The following is a 21,086-nucleotide window of genomic DNA, read 5'->3' as shown; positions in this document are numbered from 1 at the left end:
GCCCTTTGGGTGCTGATGAACTGCTATTCAACCGCTTCCAACAGTAACTCCGGCCCACCTGCCCGGTGGCTGGCGGCGGGGGGTGTGGTCAGCGTCTGCCGAGAGGGGGGCGGGCCTGAGGGTGCATAAAGGGCAGGTGTGTGGGAGCCGGGCACAGCCTCTCAGGCCGCCCCAGGTGCACCCCCGGCAAGCGCAGAGCCCTGGAGATGCAGCCCCTGCTCCTGACCCTCGGCCTCGGCCTCGTCGCCGTCCTGCGGGCCCAGGACCCCACGGGCTTGGTCTTGGAGGCCCCGGATGTGCGGCTGGGGCAGGGCGGGTGGCCGGGTGGCGGGGAAGGGCTGGGACCGGGGGAGGGCGGCCAGGGGCCCGTGGACGGGGCAGAGACCCCAGCCCTGCGCTCTCGTGGGGCGCTCCAGACGGAGGAGGAGGAGGGCGCTCCTCTGCCCCCGGCACTGGGGGGCTCCCGGCCCCAGGGCGTTTCCAGGCCCCCTGGGGTGAGGACCCCACGGCGGGTGCAGGGAACCCCTGGGTCTGATTTTGTAATAACGGAGCCGCAGGGACCCAGCCCGCAGGGCGCTGAGGCCCGTGAGCCATCCGGATGGGGGTGGGGTGGGGTGGGGGTGGGCAGAGTTTGGGCTGCGCCCCGCCCCGTCCAGGACGTGTGGGTGCTTATGCCCTCGGCCCGGCCCCAGGTGACAGGGACATGGTACGTGAAGGCCATGGTGGACAGCAAGGGGGTGCCGGTGGAAAAGAGACCCAAGACGGTGTCCCCCGTGACAGTCACAGCCCTGGACGGCGGGAACCTGGAGACCAGTTTCACCTTCATGTGGGTCAAGGACACCTGCTCATGCCGCCCCTCCCTTCTCACGAGGGGGAGCCTGGGAGCCCCACCCTGCGCGTCTCCCACACCTGCCCAGCGTGGTGGGAGCCACCTGGGAGCCCCTAAAGCTCTGGTGGGGGAGGCCACCCCCGCTGGCCGGGACAGTATGGGGGTGTCCAGGTGCCAGGTGAGCTGGGCGGGGACTCAGGTGGGTTTGCTGAGCGCTGCCACCCACGTGCCTTCTGCTCCCCAGGAAGGACGATCAGTGCCACGAGGTGGAGATGTTGTTGGAGAAAACGGAGGAGCCGGGCAAATACACGGCCAGGGCCTGTGAGTCCTGACCCCACCCAGGCCGGCGGGGCGTGAGGGCAGGGGTGGCGGGGGGCAAGGGGCTGCAGCAGCTCTGCCTGTGCCGAGGCCTCCGGGGAGGCCTTCCTCCCTTGGTGTCCCTGCTGTCCTGCCCCCAGGAAATGCTAATCTCCTTTCCCAGGGGTCTTGCTGCCCCAGGATGCAGTTACCTGATGCCAGACTGCAGGGAAATGGAGGGTGTAGACCGTTAGAGGGACAGACGCACATTTGACCCCAGATCCTCAAGCTCCAACCTCCTGCCATCCTGCCCGGAAGGACAGTCTTCTCTGGGAACCCTAACCTGGGTTGGGACCTTTCCCAGGAGGAGGCTCCCCAGAGCTTGGCCAGGCTGGGGGCCGGGACAACGGGGGGCTCGGAGCAGCCAGGACGGCCTGGAGGTGGACATGCGCTCTCCGGTGTTTTCTCTGGGAAGACCCTAAAGGCCTGTTTTCTCTTCACCCATCTGCAGTCGGGGGCAAGAAGCTCGTGTACATAGAGAAGCTGCCCGTGAAAGACCACTTCGTCTTCTACAGCAAGGACCAGGCAGGGAAGAAAAACTTCCACGTGGGAAAGCTCCTGGGTAGGTTGGCCTGGCCGCCCCCACCCTGCTCCGGCGTCAGCCCCGCGGGGTTCCAGGGCAACGGGAGCCGGCGCCGGGCAGGAGGCAGGTCCAGCGCCGACGTCGGAGGCCCCGCGGGCAGAGCCCCTGATGTGGGGACGCGGCGGGCAGGGTGGGGAGCGACAGGGGATGGGGTCAGACACGGCCCTCCATGACCCGCCCCCTCGAGGGGGGATTCCAGAGGCCCCAGATGCAAACTCGGCTTCCAGGCGTCTGTGGGCGTGGGTCTGGGGTCGGCAAGGCGGAGTGGTATGGGGGCTTTCCTGGAGGACACCCAGGGGGTGAATTTCAGTGACTCTCTTGCCAGCCAGGAGCGTCATCTGGGGAGTGGGCTTGGCCAGCGGCAGGCCCCGAGGGGCCCCGAGTGGGCGGGGCTCCCACCCCCCTCCCCTCTCGGGACCTGCTCAGCTGCGGGGTGCTCTGTGGGGAACCCCAGACCTGGACCTGGAGGCTTGGGACACCGTCCCTGTGGTTCTCACCCCCTGTCTACCGTGGGCGCCCAGGGTCCAGCCCCCACCCCACCGGGGCCCTGGGACCCGCATCTTCTCCCGGGGTCTGTTCAGCCAAGGCCTTCCCTGCGATGCCCCAACCTTGCTCAGGGGGGGCCCCTCCTCGCCGTCCCACCCACAGGTAGAAATCCGGACGTGAACTCGGAGGCCCTGGAAGAGTTTAAGAAATCCTCGCAGCGCAGAGGGTTCCAGCTGGAGAACATCGTCACCCCCGTCCAGACGGGTAAAGGGGGCAGTGCCGGGCGGGTGCCCACGGGGGAGCCCTAGTGGGCGGGATCGCGGGAGCACAGGGGACCAGGGCTGCGGGTTCCACTTCTGGTGCCTTTGAGTGGGTGGATTGTGCCCTGCCCGGGTAGATTCTCATCCTTGTTTTTCTTTGCTTCCACAGAAAACTGCACTCCGGAAACTGAATAGGGTAAGAGAGCCCTTTAGCAGGACGCTGGAAGCAACCAGAGCCCTGGGGCCCAGGGGGCTCAGGAGCACACGTGCTCGGCCCCACCCCCACCCAGGCGCAGCACAGACCCCAGTGGGGCCCTTTCTCCACGGCCTGACTCTCAAGCCTGTCTCTGCCTAATTCCCTGTTCATGCAGGAATCCTTTATTTGACCTTAGAAACACACCATATCCCCATCCTTGCTGGCTCCTTGAGGCTCCTTCTGGGACAACCCACCCCCCAGGCCTGGGAGGGGAATCTCCTCCCTCAGCTCAGTCCCACAGGATTGCTTCTGGGTGTGAGAGCTGGGGGTGTCCACTCGTCCTGGCTGCCCCTCACCCTTCACAGCTCACGGAAGGACACCAGGGGCCTACCCAGGTGTGGGATGGGCAGGGACCAACTCTCCCCCCAGGGCCCCACGGCCCAGCAGGGTCGTGCAGCCTGTGGAGGGCCACACTCCAGGACTGGCTTCTGCCTCACCCTGCAGTCCCCCCTTCCCCCCCTTCCCCCCCTTCCCCCCCATCCAAGTCCCACGGAGCCTCCTTTTCCATCACTGCACAGCAACCCAGACCTGCACCGCCAGAGACCCCTGCCCTGCTGCCTGGCACAGAGCCCGAACCAGCCTGGACCAGCTCCGCCTCCCCCTGCCCCAGCCCTTGGCCCTGTCCCCGTCCTGGCCACTTCCCCTGACTCCAAATAAAGAGCCTCAGCATCACTCTGGGCTGTCCTGTCTGTCTGTGAAGGGGCCTTGGTGGTGTTTCCCTCAGAGACCTGTTGGCAGTCCAGCAGAGGGGAGGAAGCTGGGGGTGGGGGTGGGGGAGACATGGACCTGTGGGGACCAGACCCCCCAAGAGGCACAGCACCCCGCAGGCCTGGGTGGATGTGCTACTCCATGTAGCAGAGTAGCTCAGGCTCAGCTCGGACGGGGCAAGGCCTGGCAGGACCGTGACGGAGCACCTGGGCAGCCTCTGGGGAGGGGTAGGCTTGAGTGAGGGCTGCAGACAGTGGGTGGGATCAAGCCAGGGCTCCTGTCCCAAATGCGGATTTAGTGGGGTACCCTGTCACCCAAGGGGTCCATTGTGAGCAGGAGTTGGGGGTGGGGTTGCCAGCACCTCCCTTATCTCCGCTCATGGTGAAGCACAGCCAGCGGCCACACCCTCAGCCCTTGTCCCCCAGTTTGCCCCAAGTGCCAAGGGCTGTGCTGAGTGCTGGGGCTGCTGGAACATAGTGGACCCCAAACAGAGGCCCTGCAGCACTGACACTGTCTGGGGCTGGTTGGAGTGGAGATGGGAGAGAGCACCGTGCAGCTGTAACCCCATAATCCTAGAACCCTAAATGCAGACAGCATGGCCTTCTTGGAGGGTGCTCTTGTGGGGCATTGATTCTTCCCTGCAAGGCCCTGATGGGGGCCTGAGGGTGCTGTCAGTCCCCCAGGGTCAGTGTCTGCAGACTTCTATCCCATAGCCCTCAAGATACCTACACAGCCCCCTCTCTCCCCTTGTGTAACTGCAGCTGAGTGTCCACAGTCTCCTGTGGGGATGGCGAGAGGACACTGACTGTCCATGAGGGTTTTCCCTCGAGTTACCGTTTTTGGGGCTGGGGACTGGCTCAGGTTGGAAACGGGCCAGGATCATGAGTTTCCGTGGGGCAGCTGACGTCACCTTCGGCTCTCCCTTCTGATCTCTATTGGGTAAGTGCTAAGCGAGACCCCGGGGCTGCCCCTCTGCCCCTCTGCCTGGGGTAAAGTATTTTGAACTGAATGATAATAAAAACACAGTATATAATAATTTTGGAATGCAGCTAAAGTGGTTGAAGTTGATGGCAATTTGTAGCTTTAAATGTTATTTTAGAAGAAATGAAAGTTTTAATACTGATGTTCTAAAATTATTTTAAGATATATATAAAACAGTAAATTATATGAAAAAGAATTAGAAGGCTAGAAATAACAAAGATAAGAGAAGAAATCAGTGAAGCAGAAAACAGAATAAACAGCAAAGTCAAAATTGGGTCTTGGAAAAATTTATAAACTCCTAGCAAGTCGGTTTGAGGGTAAGAGAGAAAATGCCAAAAAATATTATGAGGAATGAAAGTGAGGATACACTGAGAAATCCTACAGACATTGAATGGATAATAAAGGAATATAATGAACAACTGTATGAAAGTAATTTTGATAACTGTTTTGGTTTGCTAAAGCTGCTAGAATGCAGTATAGGAGGAATGGGTTGGCTTTTCCAGTGGGGATCGATCAGCTCATAAATTTACAGTTCTAAGGCCAAGGAAATGTCCAAATGAAGGCATCAGCAGGACGATAATTTCTCTGAAGCAAGGCAGATGGCATCTGGGGTTCCGCTGTCACGTAGGAAGACACTGGTGACATCTGCTGATCCTTCTCTCCGGGGATTCAGTGCTATTGGGTTCTGCTCTTCATTTCTGTGGGACCTTCTTGCTTCTCTGGGTGTTTCTCCCTCTCTGAGCTCCCTCAGCTTTTCTGACTTTTTCCTCTCATAAAGGACTCCAGTACAGGGCTAAGAACTACTTGGCTTGGGCTGGGTCACAACTCAATTGAAACAACCTAAACAAAAGTGGTCCACGCACAATAGGTCTGCCCCTACAGGGATGGATTAAAAGAATGCGCCTCTTCTGGGGTCTATAACTGCTCCAAGCCAGCACAACCTAGATAAAATGGAGAAATTCCTTAAAGGACAAAAGTTACCAAACATGAAACAAGAAGATAGACAATATTTTAATGGCCCTATGTTATAAAGAACTTAAATTTTTCATTCAAAAATCTTTTCATTAATAAATTTCACAGTCGGATTGAGAAGGTTGCTGTTTTGCTACAGAATCTTTGAACAATGAGCAAAACCTGGCCAGGCCGTCTTCCTCTGAACTATGGAAAATAGTTAAAGGGTAACTGGGTAAGGGCCAAATAAAGAAAACTTAGTCTTAAAAGCTGGTAGGAATAACTTGTGGCTCTCTCGCTGGCCCCTTCCCCACCTCCCCTGTGGCACAGTGTAGACCAGTCTGCCCTCCCATCCGCGTACCTGGCCCTGTTCTGGAGGGAGCAGAGTAACCCCTATGCAATACTGGGGTGTCTGGATGTGGAAGCGAATCTACTGTGCGGCATCCTGAAAGACTGAACCAGCAAACTCCTCTGGCTCAGATACCCAGAGCTTGTCCACAGGCAGAAGAAGCTTTCAGACAGACAAGCAGTTTAGGAAACAAGTAAGTCAAACATGTGTGGGGCAAGGGACTCTGTGCCCTAAGTCATACAGTAGAGCCCCTGGAAGGGGGAGGTTGTCTATTTCATTGGGCGTATACGGACATTCAGATTCCTATAGAGGGGAACCCCTAAGGCCACGAGGAAGCACAAGCCCCTGCAAGACACAGAGTCAGAAAATGTGGACAGGACCCTCTACTTCTTGACAGGAGGATGAAACTCTGCAGGAGTGCACCAGCCCATGCAGAGCCAAACTGCAGAATCCAAGAAAGAAGTCATTTGTGTTGGTTTGTTTGTTGCTGCTGGTTCCCAGCCCTCATGGAAATCACTGTCATATCACTAGACAGATACAACATTAAGGAACAGACAGCTCAGGGTCTAGATCACAGTGTTAAGTCTTAAAAATATTAAAATGTACTCTGTTCAAAAAAGATTACATGACAAAGATTACACAACAAAGAAACAGGAAATAATTGCCCATCCAAAGGAACAAGATGAAACTCCAGAAACAAGCAAAGAAGAAAACGAGACTTAGGGTATATGGGACAAAGACTTTTTAAAAAATTATCTCAATTTAGTTAAGAAAAAAAGGAAAACGCAGAGAAATAAACTAAAGAATATCAGGAAACAATGAGTGAACCACATGAGAATCCCAATAGAGCTAGAAATTTTAAAAAGGAATCAAAGAGAAATACTGGAGTTGAAAACCACAAAAACTGAAATAAAAAATAGAAATTACCTAGAGGGTTTCAGCAGCAGATTGGAGCTGGCAATTGAAAGAATCAGTGAACCTGAAATTGAAATGACCCAGTCTGAGGAGTTGACAGATAAGAACGAGAAAAGTGAACAGAACATAAGAGACCTGTGGGCACCATCAAGCATAAGGACACAACAATGTGAAATGATGACAGTCCCTAAAGGAGAAGAGAGAGAAAATGAGGCAGAAGGACTATTCAAAGAAATAATGGGAGAAAACTTCCCAAATTTAATGAAAGAGATGAATATACAGAAACAAAAAGGCTGATGAACTCGAAATAGGATAAAGTTGAAGAGATCCACGCCCAGACGTGTGGTAGTTAAGCTGCTGAATGCCAAGGACAAGCAGAGAGCTCTGAACACTGCAGGAGAAAGCAACATGCTATGTACAAGGGAGAATCCGGTAAGATTAAGAGCCAATTTCTCATCAGACACCAAGAGGGAAGAGCCAGCAGGATGAAACACTAAAAGTGATGAAAGGAAAAGATTTCCAACGAAGAATTTTAGAGCTAGAGAGACTTTTTCAAAAATGAGGGAGAGATTATGACATTCCCAGAAAAACACATGCTGGGGAGTTTGTCACCACTTTACCTGTCCTGAGGCAATCCTGAAGGGAGCTCTTCAGACTGAACGGAAAGGAGACTGGACAGCAGATTGATGCCACAGAAATGAATAAATACCCCTGGTAAGGAGGCAACTATAAATGCCAGTATGAATACATTGTATTTTCTTGGTATGTGACTACACATTTTACTTGAAACAGGTCCAAAAGGGCAAAAGCATAAATAGTAATGATAAATCTGTAGCTCTGGATAAACAATGTATAGATATCATTTGTAACAAGTACAAGAAAAAAGGTGGGGAGACGGAAGGGTATAGGAACAGTGTATGTGAATGCTATTGGAGATAAGTTTGTGTTAAACCAGATGTGATTGGTACAGATTTAGGATATTACATTTTAGCTGTAATGGAATGAGAAAGAAAGTATATGAAAAATATATACAGAAAAAAAGGGGAAGGGACCAATAACCCTTATAAAGATAGATGCAAAAACCCTCAACAAAATACTGGCAAAAAGAATCTATAATTATGTTAAAAGGATTATGCACTGGGACCCAGTGTGATTTATCCATGAATGCAAGGGCAGTTCAACTTATGAAAATCAATGTGATATCCTACATTTATAGAATGAAGGAAAAAACCCCACACGATCATCTCAGTTGATAGAGAAATAGCATTTAACAAACTCCAAAATCCTGTCATGAATATAAGCTAGGAATATAATAAACTTTTTCAGCAGGTTGAAGAGAATTTATGAAAAACCCACAACAAATATCATACACAATGGTGAAAGACTGAAAGCTTTCCCCCTGAAATCAGGAATAAGACAACTATGCCCAGTGTCACCACTATTACTCAAAACTGTAATGGACATTCTAGCCAGAGCAATTAGGCAAGAGAAAGAAACAAAAGGCATCCAAATTGCAAAGGACGAAGTTAAATTATCCTTCTTCACAGATGATATAATCCTGGATGTAGGAAATTCCAAAAATCCACAAGAGATCTACCAGAAATAATAAATTCAGGAAAAATTTTTAGGGAAGCATCTTCAGGTCCTGTTTTAGGTAATGGTTTCTTAGAGTTTACCCCAAAAGCATAAATGACAAAAGTAAGAACATACAAATGTGACTTCATCAATATAAAAAACATATGTGCATACAAAGGACTTCATCATGAAAGTTAAAAGACAACCTACAGCATGGGTGAAATTAGTGGAAAATCACATATCTCATAAGGGTTTAATATCAATAATATATAAAGAAACCCTACAATGCAGCAACAAAATGACAAACAACCTGTAGCCATGTCCTCAAAGAAGATATATAAGTAACTAAAAAGCACACGAAAAGATGCTCAACATCATTAGCCATTAGGGAAATGCAAATCCAAACCACGATGAGATACCATTTCACACCCACTAGAATGGCTGCTATTAAAGAAAAAAAAGGAAAACAGCAAGTATTGGAGGATGTGGAGACAGAGGACACTTGTTCATATTTGGTGGGAATAGAAAATGGTGCAGCCATTGTGGAAACAGCTTGGTGTTTCCTCAGAGCTAAGTGTAGAATCATCATATGACCCAGCAATCCCACTCCAAGGTATATACCCAAAAGGACGGAAAGCAGGAATGTGAACAAATATTTGCACAATGACCTTCATCGCAGCATTATTTACAATTGCCAAAATATGGAAGCAACCCAAGTGTCCATCAGCTGATGAATGGATAAATAAAATATGGCATATACATACAAAGGAGTGTTTTCAACTGTAAGAAGAAATGAAGTCCTGATGTCTGTGATAGCATGGATGAATCTTGAGGACATTATGTTGAGTGAAATAAGCCAGTAACAAAAGTACAAATATTGTATCATCTGACTGATATGAAGTAATTATAACTAGCAAATTCATGGAGTCAGATACTAGACTGTAGGTTACCAGGGAGGTACATGGTGGGGTTAAGGAATGGGGTTTATGCTTAACTGGTACACAGTTTCTGTCTGGGTGATAGAAAAGTTTTGGTAACTGATGGTGTGTTGATAGCCCAACATTGTCGATGTGATTAGCACCACCGAACTGCATGTGGTTAACAGGGCAAATGGTAGGTGGCATATAAGTCACTAGAATAAAATATTAAGAATGGTAGGACTGTTCATAAACAGTGAATTCCAATGTAAACTCCAGAATATAGTTAGTATAATTATAATAAATTTTTTTGGCAATTCTAAGAAAGTTACCAGTGTAATGCAAGCTGTTAGGAAACGGGAAAACTGTGTGCTTGGGGGGAGGGGGTGCATGGAGCTCTACATTTGCTGCATGATTTTCAGAAAACCCACCACTTCTCTCATAAGAAATTGTGTCTGAGGATAAATTTACAGAAAGAAATTTAAGAACACTGAACTGAAAACTATAGGATTGTCTAGACATGAATTAAAAATGTCCTAAATGAAAGGTTATGCTACAGTCACAGGTCAGGACTCTCAGTAATGTAAAAGTCAGTTTTGTTCAAAGTAATCTATGAATTAAATATGACCCAACACAAATCTAAAAATAGAAAAAGGTAAATGAGTAAGTTTGCAGTTTCTGTTTTACTGATGAATCCAGAATAGCCCAAATAGAAAATCCTGACAAGATCATTACAGGAAAAGAAATAGAAAAATATACTTCACGAGCACATACTAAAAACCCTCCATAAAATCTAAACAAATCAGATCCAACAATATATGCCTCGCTCCCTGGAAACCAGTGGGGCTTAACCCAGGAAGGCAGGCTTGGTTAACATCCAAATATCAAGCAACTTAACTCACCCTATTAACAGGCTAAAATATAAACTATAAATTCATCTCTATAAACGCTGGAAAAGTCACTTGACAAATATCCATCAACCATTTCTGATAGAAACATAAATTACTCTATGCAAACCAGGGTGAAAGGAATTTCCTCAATTGACAAATGGCATCAACGAAAACTCTGCAACTAACAAACGATTAAGGTGGAATGAGAAGTTGCTGAGCAAAGCAGTGGTGGCTGCTCTCACGCCTTCCAGTCAAGGCTGGCAGACCTTAACACGTTATCCCAAAATCATGGGTTTAAGATGAGGTGGATGTAGGATATTAACTACAGCTACACTGAAGATGACAGAGGGAATAACACATCAAAACGAAATTAATTTAGGTTCTTTTCTTCTGCCAGAAGACAGAATTATTAATATTAGATTTCATTAAGTATGGTCTTAATAAAATAATAGTAACAACCAAAAGTATGCAAGTAGAATTTTTTACAGATTCCCTGGCAGAAGCATTAAAAAAAGAGAAAAAAAATTAGATAAGCTAATTAAATAGAGTAGAAAAGGAAGAAAATCAGAATCAAAGAAAAAGTATGTTGATGGAAAACAAAAATACTGTGTTGTGAAGCTGCCCAGGTTATTGAGATAAGTACAATAACATGTTCCTAAAGAAAGAATTGCTCAGATTTTTAAAAGCAGTTTTAGTGAGTTATATTCACATACCATTCAATCATCCACAGTGTACAATCAGTTGTTCACAGTAACATCATACAGTTGTGCATTCTTCACATCACAATCATACCTTGAACATATTCATTACTCCAAAAAAATTAAAATAAGAATAAAATGAAACTAAAAACAAACACACAAAACATCCAATACCCCCATTCACTCACATTATTCAAGGTTTTCACAATGACACCTTCACACTATGTGAGCTGCACAGTTATGCAATCGTCTTCAAGAATCAAGGCTCCTGGGTGCAGGTCGACAGTTTCAGGTATTTCCTTCTCGCTATTCCAACACACTAAGAACTGAAAAGGGGTATCTATATATTGCGTAAGAATGCCCTCCAGAGTGACCTCTCCACTCCATCTGAAATCTTTCAGTCACTGAAACTTCATTTTGTTTCATTTCGCTTCGCCCATTTTGGTCAAGAAGGTTTTCTCAATCCCATGATGCCGGGTCCAGGCTTATTCCCAGGAGTCATATCCCGCATTGCCGGGGGATTTACACCCCTGAGAGTCAGGTCCCACGTAGGGTGGAGGGAAATGAGTTTAGCTGCCGAGTGGGCTTAGAGAGAGACAGAGAGGGGCCACATCTGAGCAATAAAGGGGTTCTCTGGGGGTGACTCTTAGGCACCATTGTAAGTAGGCTTAGCCTCTCCTTTGCAGTAACAAGCTTCATAAGTGCAAGCCCCAAGGTCGAGGGCTCGGCCTTTTAAATTGTCAGCCCTCAATGTTTGTGAGAATATCAGCAACAAGCCAGGTGGAGAAGTCCAACATTTTCACCCTTCTCCCCAGTTCCCTAGGGGGGTCCTGCAGAAATATTTTTATTCTCTCCCCAAATTACTTTGGGATATATCAGGATTTCACACTATTCTGTACAAACCTACCAGATCTCACTTCTTATTCAAAGTTCCATGTAATGATGGTATTTGAATAAACTGACCATACAAGTTAAATTACGTATTGTGCCACAGAAACTATAGATACTGCACCATACAAACATCTCTTCCTTTGGTCTTGCACAGATTTTGAAGTTTCAAAATACAGTCAGCATTATCCTTTACCCTTTGGCCTGATTTGCCTGAGTCCTAACCGGATCTGCTTGATTCATATCTCTCACTGAAGTCTGAACCCTTTTTCAGCTTTCTGAACATTTGCTGTATTATGATACTGACATTCATAGCCCCCTAGCTCTAGTTCTGAGTTTTGGGTGTCACACGGATACCCACATTTCCAGAGACTGAACAGGTTATACACACAGAGCTCAGTGCCTTGGAATCTGGAGATAACCAAGGAACAGATGTGACCTCTGTAAGGGCTCACAGTCTAGAGACCATCACAGGAAGTGTCCCCTGATAAGCTGTGCTCTAAGACTCCATTCTCAGAGTTTACACACTGTAGTTAGTCGTATAAGTGGGGCATTATAGTATCTGTCTTTTCATGTCTGGCACACTTCACTCAGAATGCTGTCCCCAATATCCATTCACGTACTTGCACCTCCCACAGCTTCATTCCTTCTTGCAGCCTCTCAATATTCCATTGTGTGCACACACCACAGTCCACCACTCTGCTCATCAGTCAGTGTACCTTCAGGCCACCTCCATCCATTCAAGTCGTGAATCCTGCCTCCATAAACAGCAGTGTGCAAACGTGCATTCATGTCCCTGCTCTCAGGTCTTCCAAGTATGTACCCCATAATGAGGCTGTGGGACCTTACGGCCCCCACATACTTAGCTTCCTGTGGAACCACCACACTGACCTCCAAATAGGCTACACCGTTCTGTTTCCCCACCGACAGTAAATAGGTACATCCCTCTCTCCATGTTTTCTCCAGCACTTGTATCCCTCTGTTTATATTTTTCCCTGCAATTTTATAGAGATATAGTCACATACTAGACAAGCATCCACAGTGTACAATCAGTTATTCACAGTATCATCATATAGTTGTGCATTCATCAGCACATTAGCATTTGAACATACTCCAACAAAAAACTTTAATAAAGTAATGAAAAAGATAAAAAAAATTAAAATACAATACAGTACAATAATAAGGTCAGACAACAACACCACTACCAAGATTCCCATACCCCTTTCTTATATACCCCTCTCATAGACACTTAGTTTGGTATATTACCTTTGTTACTGTTTACCATAGAATCCGGTTTGCATTGATTATATTTTTCCCCAATACCATCCCTTTTTCAACACCTTGCAAGGTTGACATTCATTTGTTCTCCGACATGTAAAAACATTTCTATATTTGTACATTTAGTCCTCATGATTGACAACTCTAGGTTTCACTAAGATGAGCAATCCCAGTCTTTATCATCCGTTTTTCCTTCTGGTGTCATGCTTCCCCTAAACCTCCTATTTCAACTTTGCTCACAGACATCTTTGTTCAGTATACTTACAACATTGTGCTGCCATCACACACTATTGTGCTATCCATTTCTGGATCTATACAATCAATCTATTGAACATTCTACACTCCTTCAGCATCAGTTGCCCAATCTCTACCCTCTTTCTATCTCCTGATAACCTGTGTTCTCAACTTTAACACTCAAAGTTTGCTCATTGATGTTAATTCACATCAGTGAGACCATACAGTTTTTGTTCTTTTGTTTCTAACTTCACTCAATGTAACATCCTCAAGGTTCATCCACATTATTGCATGTTCTGTGACTTTGTTCTGTCTTACAGCTGCTTGATATTCCACCATGTATATATACCACAGTTTATTTATCCACTCATCCATTGATGGACATTTGGGCTGTTTCCATCTCCTGGCAATTGAGAATAATGCCACTATAAACATCGGTTTACAAATGTCCAGTCCTGTCTTAGCTCTCAGTTCCTCTGAGTAGATACCCAGTAATGGAATTGCTGCATCATATGGCAATTCTATACTTAGCTTCCTGAGGAGCCACTACACTGCCTCCCAGAGTGGCTGCACCGTTCTACATTCTCACGGTGACTCTTTGTCCATATCCTTTCCAGCACTTGTAATTTTCAGTGTTTTTTTTAATAATGGCCATTCTACTAAGTGTGAGATGATAGCTCATTGAGGTTTGATTTGCATTTCCCTAAAAACTAGTGAAGTTGCGCATCTTTTCATATGTCTTTGTATTTCCTCTTCAGAAAAGTATATATCCATGTCTTTTACCCAAATTTTAATTGGTTGTTGGTCTTTCTGTTGTTGAGTTGTAGGATTGCTTTATATATTCGGAATATTAAACCCTTGTCTGATATGTGGTTTCCAAATATTGTCTCCCATTGTGTGGGCTGCCTTTTTACTTTCCTTACAAAGTCCTTTGATGTACAAAAGTGTTTAATTTTAAGGAGATCGCATTTATCTTTTTCTTCTTTGATTGCTCATGCTTTGCGTGTAAAGTCAAGGAAACCAAATCCTGTCATAGGATCTTTACGATATTTCCCTACATTTTCTTCTAAGAGTCTTATGGTCTTAGCACTAATTTTTAAATCCTTGATCCACTTTGAGTTAATTTTTGTAGGAGGTGTGAGATAGGAATCCTCTTTCATTCTTTTGGATATGGATTTCCAGTTCTCCAAACACCATTTATTGAAGAGGCTTCTCTGTCCAAGCTGCTTTGGCTTGACTGCCTAATCAGAGATCAATTGTTTGCAGATGAGAGGGTCTATTTCGGAACACTCAATTTGATTCCATTGTTTGGTATATCTATCTTTATGCCAGTACCATGCTGCTTTGACCACTGTAGCTTTGGAGTAAGTTTCAAAATCAGGTAGTGTGAGACCTCCCTCTTCATTCCTCTTTCTCAAGATATTTTTGCTATTTTGGGTACATGGCCTTTCCAAATAAATTTGATAATTGGTTTTTGTATTTCTGCAAAGTAAGTTGTTGAGATTTTAAGTGGTATTGCCTTGAATGTATGAATCGGTTTAGGTAGCATGGCCGTCTTCACTGTACTCAGTCTTCCAATCCATGAACACGGTATGTTCTTCCATTATTCCTGCTCCTGTTTGATTTCTTTTAGCAGTTTCTTGTCGTTTTCTGTGTGTAGGTCTTTGTGCCCTTGGTTAAGTTTATTCCTAAATACTTGGTTCTTTTGGTTACTATTTTAAAGGGAATGTTTTTTTCTTGATTTCCTCCTCCTGTTGGTCATTACTTGTGTCCGGGAACACTACTGATTTTTGTGTGTTGATCCTGTAGCCTGCCATTTTGCTGTATTCATTGATTAGTTCTAGTACATTTGCTGTAAATTTTTCTGGGTTTTCTACATAGAGGATCATGTCATCTGCAGCGAAACTCTTGCTTCTTGTTCTCCAATTTGGATGCTTTTTATTTCTTTTTCTTACCTAATTGCTCTAGCTAGAATTTCCAGCACAATGTTGAGCAACGGTGGCGACAGTGGGCATCCCTGTCTTGTTCCTGATCTTAGAGGGAAAGGCTTTCGGTGTTTCCCCATTGAGTGTGATGCTTGGTGTCTGCTTTTCATAATTGCCTTCATCATATTGAGGAAGTTCCTTTCTATTCCTATCCTTTGAAGTGTTTTCTTCAAGAAAGGGTGTTGAATTTTGTCAAATACCTTTTCTGCATCAATCGGGATGATTATGTGCTTCTTCCATTTTGATTTATTGATGTGGTGTATTTCAATAATTGTTTTTCTTGTGTTGAGTCAACCTTGCATACCTGGAATAAATCCCACCTGTTCACTGTGTATAAGTCTTTTAATGTGCTGCTGGATTTGATTTGTGAGTATTCTGTTGAGAATTTTTGCATCTACATTCATTAAAGAGATTGGTCTATAATTTCTTTGTAGTATCTTTGTGTGACTTTGGTATTAGGGTGATGTTGGCTTCATAGTTAGCTTTCCCTTCTCTTCTTCTTCTTTTCTTTTTTTTTTTGAAGAGTTTGAACAGGAATGTTACTAATTTTTTCTTGACTGCTTGGTAGAATTCACATGTGAAGCCATCTGTTCCTGGGCTTTTCCTTTTAGCAGCTTTTTGACGACTGACTCAGTCTCTTTACCTGTGACTGGCTTGTTGAAGTCGTCTGTTTCTTCTCGAGTTAATGTTGGTTGTTCATGCTTTCCTCATAAATTGTCTATTTTGTCTAATTTGTCTAGTTTATTAGCATATGGTTGCTCGTAGTGTCTTCTCATTATCTCTTGTATTTCTACCGGTCAGAAGTTATGTCTCCTTTCCCATTTCTGATTGTATTCATTTGCATCTGCTCACTTATTTTTCTTTTTCTTTCCCTTTTTGTTTTTGGTTAGCCTAGTTAAGGGATTATCAATTTTATTAATTTTTTCAAAAAATCAGCTTCTGGTTTTGTTGATTCTCTTTATTGTTTTCCTGTTTTTAATTTCATTTATTTCCGCTCTATTCTTTTTTATTTCTTTCCTTCTGTTTGATGTGGGAAAGTTTCCTGTTCTTTCTCTAGTTTCTGCAGGTGAATAGTTAAGTCCTCAGTTTTTGCTTTCTTCTCCTTTAATATAGGCATTTAGGGCAATAAATTTCTCTCCCAGACCAACTTTTGCTGCATTCCATGAGTTTTGATATGTTGTGTTTTTGTTGTCATTTGCCTTGAGCTATTTACTAATTTCACTTGTAATTTCTTCATTACCCACTTGGTTTCTAAGAGTGTGTTGTTAAGCCTTGTATATTTCTGAATTTTCTGAGCTTCCTCCTGTTATTGATTTCCAACTTCATTCCATTATGATCTGAGAAAACGTTTTGTATAATATCAATATGTTGAAAGTTGCTGAGACTTGCTTTGTGACCCACCATGTGGTCTCTCCTAGAGAATGATCCATGAGCACTTGAGAAAAATGTGTATCCTGCTGTTGTGGGGTGTAGTGTTCTATAAATGTCTGTCAAGTCTAGTTCATTAATCATACAATTCAACATCTCTGTTCCCTTATTGGTCCTCTGTCAGAATGTTCTATCCATTGAAGAGTGTGGTGTACTGAAGACTCCAGCTATTATTGTAGAGGTATATACTTCCCCCTTCAGTGCTGTCCATGTTTGCCTAGTGAATTTTGGCACATTCTGGCTAGGTGCAAAAGTATTTACAATTGTTATGTTTTTTGATGAATTGACCCTTTTAATAATATATAGTCCTTCTTTATCTCTTGTAATTGTTTTACATTTGAAGTCTAATTTGCCTGATATTGATACAGCTACTCCTGCTTTTTTCTGGTTGTTGTGTTTGTGAAATATCTTTTTCCAATGTTTCATTTTCAGCCTATTTCTGTCCTTGTTTCTAAAGTGAGTTTCTTGTAGACAGCATATAGATGGGTCCAGTTTTTCATCCATTCTGTCAGTCTATGTCTTTTTATTGGGGAGTGTGCTGGTTTCAATGTATTGTGTCCCCCAAATGCCATTATCTTTGTGGTCTTGTGTGGGGCAGATGCTTTGGTGCTAGTTAGATTTCCTTGGAGGGTGCCCCACCCAGCTGTGGGAGATGATTCTGATGAGATGTTCCCATGGAGGCATGGCCCCGCCCATTCGGGGTGGGCCTTAATCTGTGGAGCTATATAAATGAGCTGACTCAGAGAGAGGGAACTAACTGAGTGCAGCTGGGAGTGATGTTTTGAAGAGGAGCAAGCTTGCTGGAGAGGAACATCCTGGGAGAAAGCCGTTTTGAGGCCAGAGTTTTGGAGCAGATGCCAGCTGCCTTCCTAGCTAGCAGAGGTTTAGCGGACACCATTGGCCATCCTCCGGTGAAGGTACCCGATTGCTGAGGTGTTACCTTGGATGCTTTGTGGCCTGAAGACTGTAACTGTGTAGCAAAATAAACCCCCGTTTTATAAAAGCCAATCCATCTCTGGTGTTTTGCATTCTGCAGCATTAGCAAACTAAGACAGATTTTGGTACCAGAGAAGTGGGGTGCTTTTGTTGCTGAGTCTGCAAATACCAAACATGTTGGAACGGCTTTTTAAGTGGATACGGGGAAGATTCTGGAAGAATTGTGAGGAGCTTGATAGAAAAGGCCAAAACTGCTTTAAAGAGACTGTGTGTGGAAATATGGACTCTAAAGATACTTCTGATGAGGCCTTGAGCAGAAATGGTGAATTTGTTGTTGCAAACTGGAAGAAAGGTGATCCTTGTTTTAAAGTGGCAGAGAATTTGGCAAAATTGAGTCCTGGTGTTGGATGGAAGGAAGAATTTGAAAACGACAACCTGGAATACTTAGCTGAGGAGATCTCCAGACTACGTGTGGAGGAGATACCCTGGCTTCTCCTTGCAGCTTATAGTAAAATGCGAGTGGAAAGAGATAAACTTAGAACTGAACGCTTGGGTTCAAAGAAACCAGAAGCTGATGGCTTGGAAAATTATGAGCTTCCAGGGGGTGGAATCCCAGAAGCTACAGCCCAACATGAGGATGTAACCAAACATGGAACCCAGCCACCATTTCAGTACAAGCCAAGATTGGAAAAGGAGTTAAGCAGAAAGGATTTGTGGAAAGTCCTATTGTCTAAAGGCTTTGACCCCTGTGTGCATCATGCAAAGCCAACAGAATTTTTGCGAGATCTTTATAGACAGAGCCATTGCCAGTCTGGACTGGAGGAGACAGACAAGGAAAAAATTAAAGGAAAAATCTCTTCAAAGACAGAGCCATGGAGGTTGAGGTCTGGAGTCAGGAGGTCTTGGGCTGGGAGAGCGGAGCAGCCCACACGCATGGAAAGGGTGAGTTTGCCCTGGAGGTCGAGGGCGGGCTTTCCGCCTTGATGCTCTGGAAGAGTTTTGCCACCTCAGGTCCCAAAGAGGGTGGAGCACATTCCCAGGGAATTGGGGAGAGCCTGGCTGCCACCACACTGTTCTGAAGGGGTTGAGCGTGTGCCCCGGAGATGGAAGGGAATCTGGGAGCTGCCCCGATGTTTGAGGAGGGTGGGGCTGAGAAGATGGTCTCCCCAGTGTGTGGATATGTTGGAGCACTCACCTAAGCGTTTGGAGAGGAACGGGCTGCAGAAAAGGCCCTTGGGAAGGGTTAGGCTCCCACTCTCTCAAGCCCCAAGGATGCAACATTGTTCTGTAAATGACTCTCGGACTTTGAAATCTAATGGAGTTTGTCCTGCGGGTTTTAGGAACTGTTTTGCTCCTGTTGACCCTGTTTTCCTTACTGTTTCTCCTTATGGCAATGGGAATGTTTATCCTATGAATGTCTCTCCTTTGTATATTGGGAGCACATGACTTGTTCTAAGTTCACAGATCCACAGATAAGGAAAGATTGTGCCTTGGGACTGACCATGCCTAAATTGATTTTGATGGGATTTTGTGCTTATCTTTTGTTACTGAAATGATTTAAGTTTTTGTGATATTGTGATGGAATGAATGCATTTTGTATTTGGAAAGATAGTGTCATTTTGGGGTCCAGGGGGTGGAATGTGCCGGTTTCAATGTATTGTGTCCCCCAAATGCCATTATCTTTGTGGTCTTGTGTGGGGCAGACGCTTTGGTGCTGGTTAGATTTGCTTGGAATGTGCCCCACCCAGCTGTGGGTGATGATTCTGATGAGATGTTCCCATGGAGGCGTGGCCCCACCCATTCGGGGTGGGCCTTGATCAGTGGAGCTATATAAATGAGCTGACTCAGAAAGAGGGAACTAACTGAGTGCAGCTGGGAGTGATGTTTTGAAGAGGAGCAAGCTTGCTGGAGAGGAACATCCTGGGAGAAAGCCATTTTGAGGCCGGAGCTTTGGAGCAGACGCCGGCTGCCTTCCTAGCTAGCAGAGGTTTTCCAGACGCCATTGGCCATCCTCTGGTGAAGGTACCCGATTGCTGAGGTGTTACCTTGGACACTTTGTGGCCTGAAGACTGTAACTGTGTAGTGAAATAAACCCCCATTTTATAAAAGCCTATCCATCTCTGGTGTTTTGCATTCTCCAGCATTAGCAAACTAGGACAGGGAGTTTAATCCATTAACATTTAGTGTTATTACCGTAAAGGCGGTACTTTCTTCTACCATTTTGTCTTTTGGATTTTATATGTCAGGTCTTATTCTTTTCTCTCTCTCTCCTTTTACCCTTCTTGATAGTCTTCATTTCTACACAGTTCTCCAAACATCTCTCTCCTGTCTTTTCCTATTAGCCTGTAGCATTCCCTTTAGTATTTTTTGTATTGCAGATCTCTTATTCACAAACTCTCTCAGTGCCTGTTTTTCTGAAAATATTTTAATCTCTCCCTCATTTTTGAAGGACAGTTTTGCCAGATATAGAATTCTGGGTTGGTAGTTTTTCTTTTTCTGTATCTTGAATATCTCATACCACTGCCTTCTTGCCTCCATGGTTTCTGTGTTGAAATCTGTTTATACTCTTATTGAGCTTCCCTTGTATGTGATGGATGGCTTTCCTCTTCGTGCTTTCAGAATTCTCTCTTTGACTTTGACATTGGACAATCTGATCAGTAAGTATCTTGGAGTAGGTCTATCGGAATCTATTCTGCTTGGGGGATGCTATACTTCTTGAATCTATAATTTTATATCTTTCATAAGAGTTGGGAAATTTTTAGTAATTATTTCTTCTATTATTCTTTCTGCCTGTTTTCCATGCTCTTCTTCTTCTGGGACACTGATAATATGTATGTTCATGTGTTTTATGTTGTCATTCAGTTCCCTAAAATCCTGCTCATATTTTTCCATTCTTTCCCTATCTGTTCTTTTGTGTATATGATTTCAAGTGTCCTGTCTTCCAGTTCACTGATTCTTTCTTCTGCCTCTTCATATTTTCTGTTGTATGTCTGCATTTTGTTTTTCATCTCTTCTCCTGTGCCTTTCATTCCCATAAGTTCTGCAATTTGCTTTTTCAACCTTATGAATTCATCTTTATGATCATCCAGTATCTTCTTTATATCTTTCATCTCTTTTGCCACATTTTCCTTCAGCTCATTGATTTGCTTTTGGAGATTTGTTTGAACGTGTGTAATTAGTTGTTTCAATTCCTGTATCTCAGTTGAAGTGTTAGTTTGTTCCTTTAGCTAGTCCATATTTTCATATTTCCTACTATGGCTAATTATTTTTAGCTGTCTAGGCATCTGATTTTCTTGAGGAGTTTATTCTGGAGTTTGTTTCCACTCTTTTACCTAGGTTTCCTTGTTGGTTGGCCTTGTTCTCTATATGTTCTTTGGCATTCAGTTGAACTTATTCTAGACCTCTAATCTAGTTTCTGTTTAGCTGATCACAATTTTTCACCTCTTGTTTTCCTGGTTCTTGCTCTGCCTCTATGTAACCTTTTTGTGAGAAGGTTCCCCAAATATAATTGACCCCAATCAGATTTCCCAGTCCAAACAGGCCCAGGTCTCAGGAGGAGAGTGTAGCTCATATCCCATTTCC

General features: G+C 45.0%; 1 protein-coding gene across 1 annotated transcript; it reads left to right on the top strand.

Annotated features, from left to right (window-relative positions):
* Positions 1–206: 206 nt before the first annotated feature.
* LOC119545398 (odorant-binding protein 2b-like) lies at positions 207–3,347 on the top strand. Its single transcript, XM_037850867.1, has 7 exons — positions 207–494; positions 657–826; positions 1,074–1,150; positions 1,638–1,748; positions 2,418–2,519; positions 2,685–2,711; positions 3,290–3,347. Exons 1-6 carry the CDS (start codon positions 207–209, stop codon positions 2,708–2,710), a joined length of 774 nt encoding a protein of 257 aa, XP_037706795.1. The 3' UTR covers position 2,711; positions 3,290–3,347.
* Positions 3,348–21,086: the final 17,739 nt, after the last annotated feature.

Source organism: Choloepus didactylus, chromosome 10 (assembly GCF_015220235.1).
Source record: "Choloepus didactylus isolate mChoDid1 chromosome 10, mChoDid1.pri, whole genome shotgun sequence".
NCBI lineage: Eukaryota > Metazoa > Chordata > Mammalia > Pilosa > Megalonychidae > Choloepus > Choloepus didactylus.
Note: the sequence above shows the minus strand (reverse complement) of the source record. Positions and strands in the feature narration are given on the sequence as shown.

Excerpts from the sequence above, each read along its gene's own strand:
- LOC119545398 (XM_037850867.1), top strand. The coding sequence starts at position 207 with ATGCAGCCCCTGCTCCTGACCCTCGGCCTCGGCCTCGTCGCCGTCCTG. Across the intron at positions 1,749-2,417 it reads CCACGTGGGAAAGCTCCTGG|GTAGAAATCCGGACGTGAAC; the intron begins GTAGGTTGGCCT and ends TCCCACCCACAG. Across the intron at positions 2,520-2,684 it reads CGTCACCCCCGTCCAGACGG|AAAACTGCACTCCGGAAACT; the intron begins GTAAAGGGGGCA and ends TTGCTTCCACAG.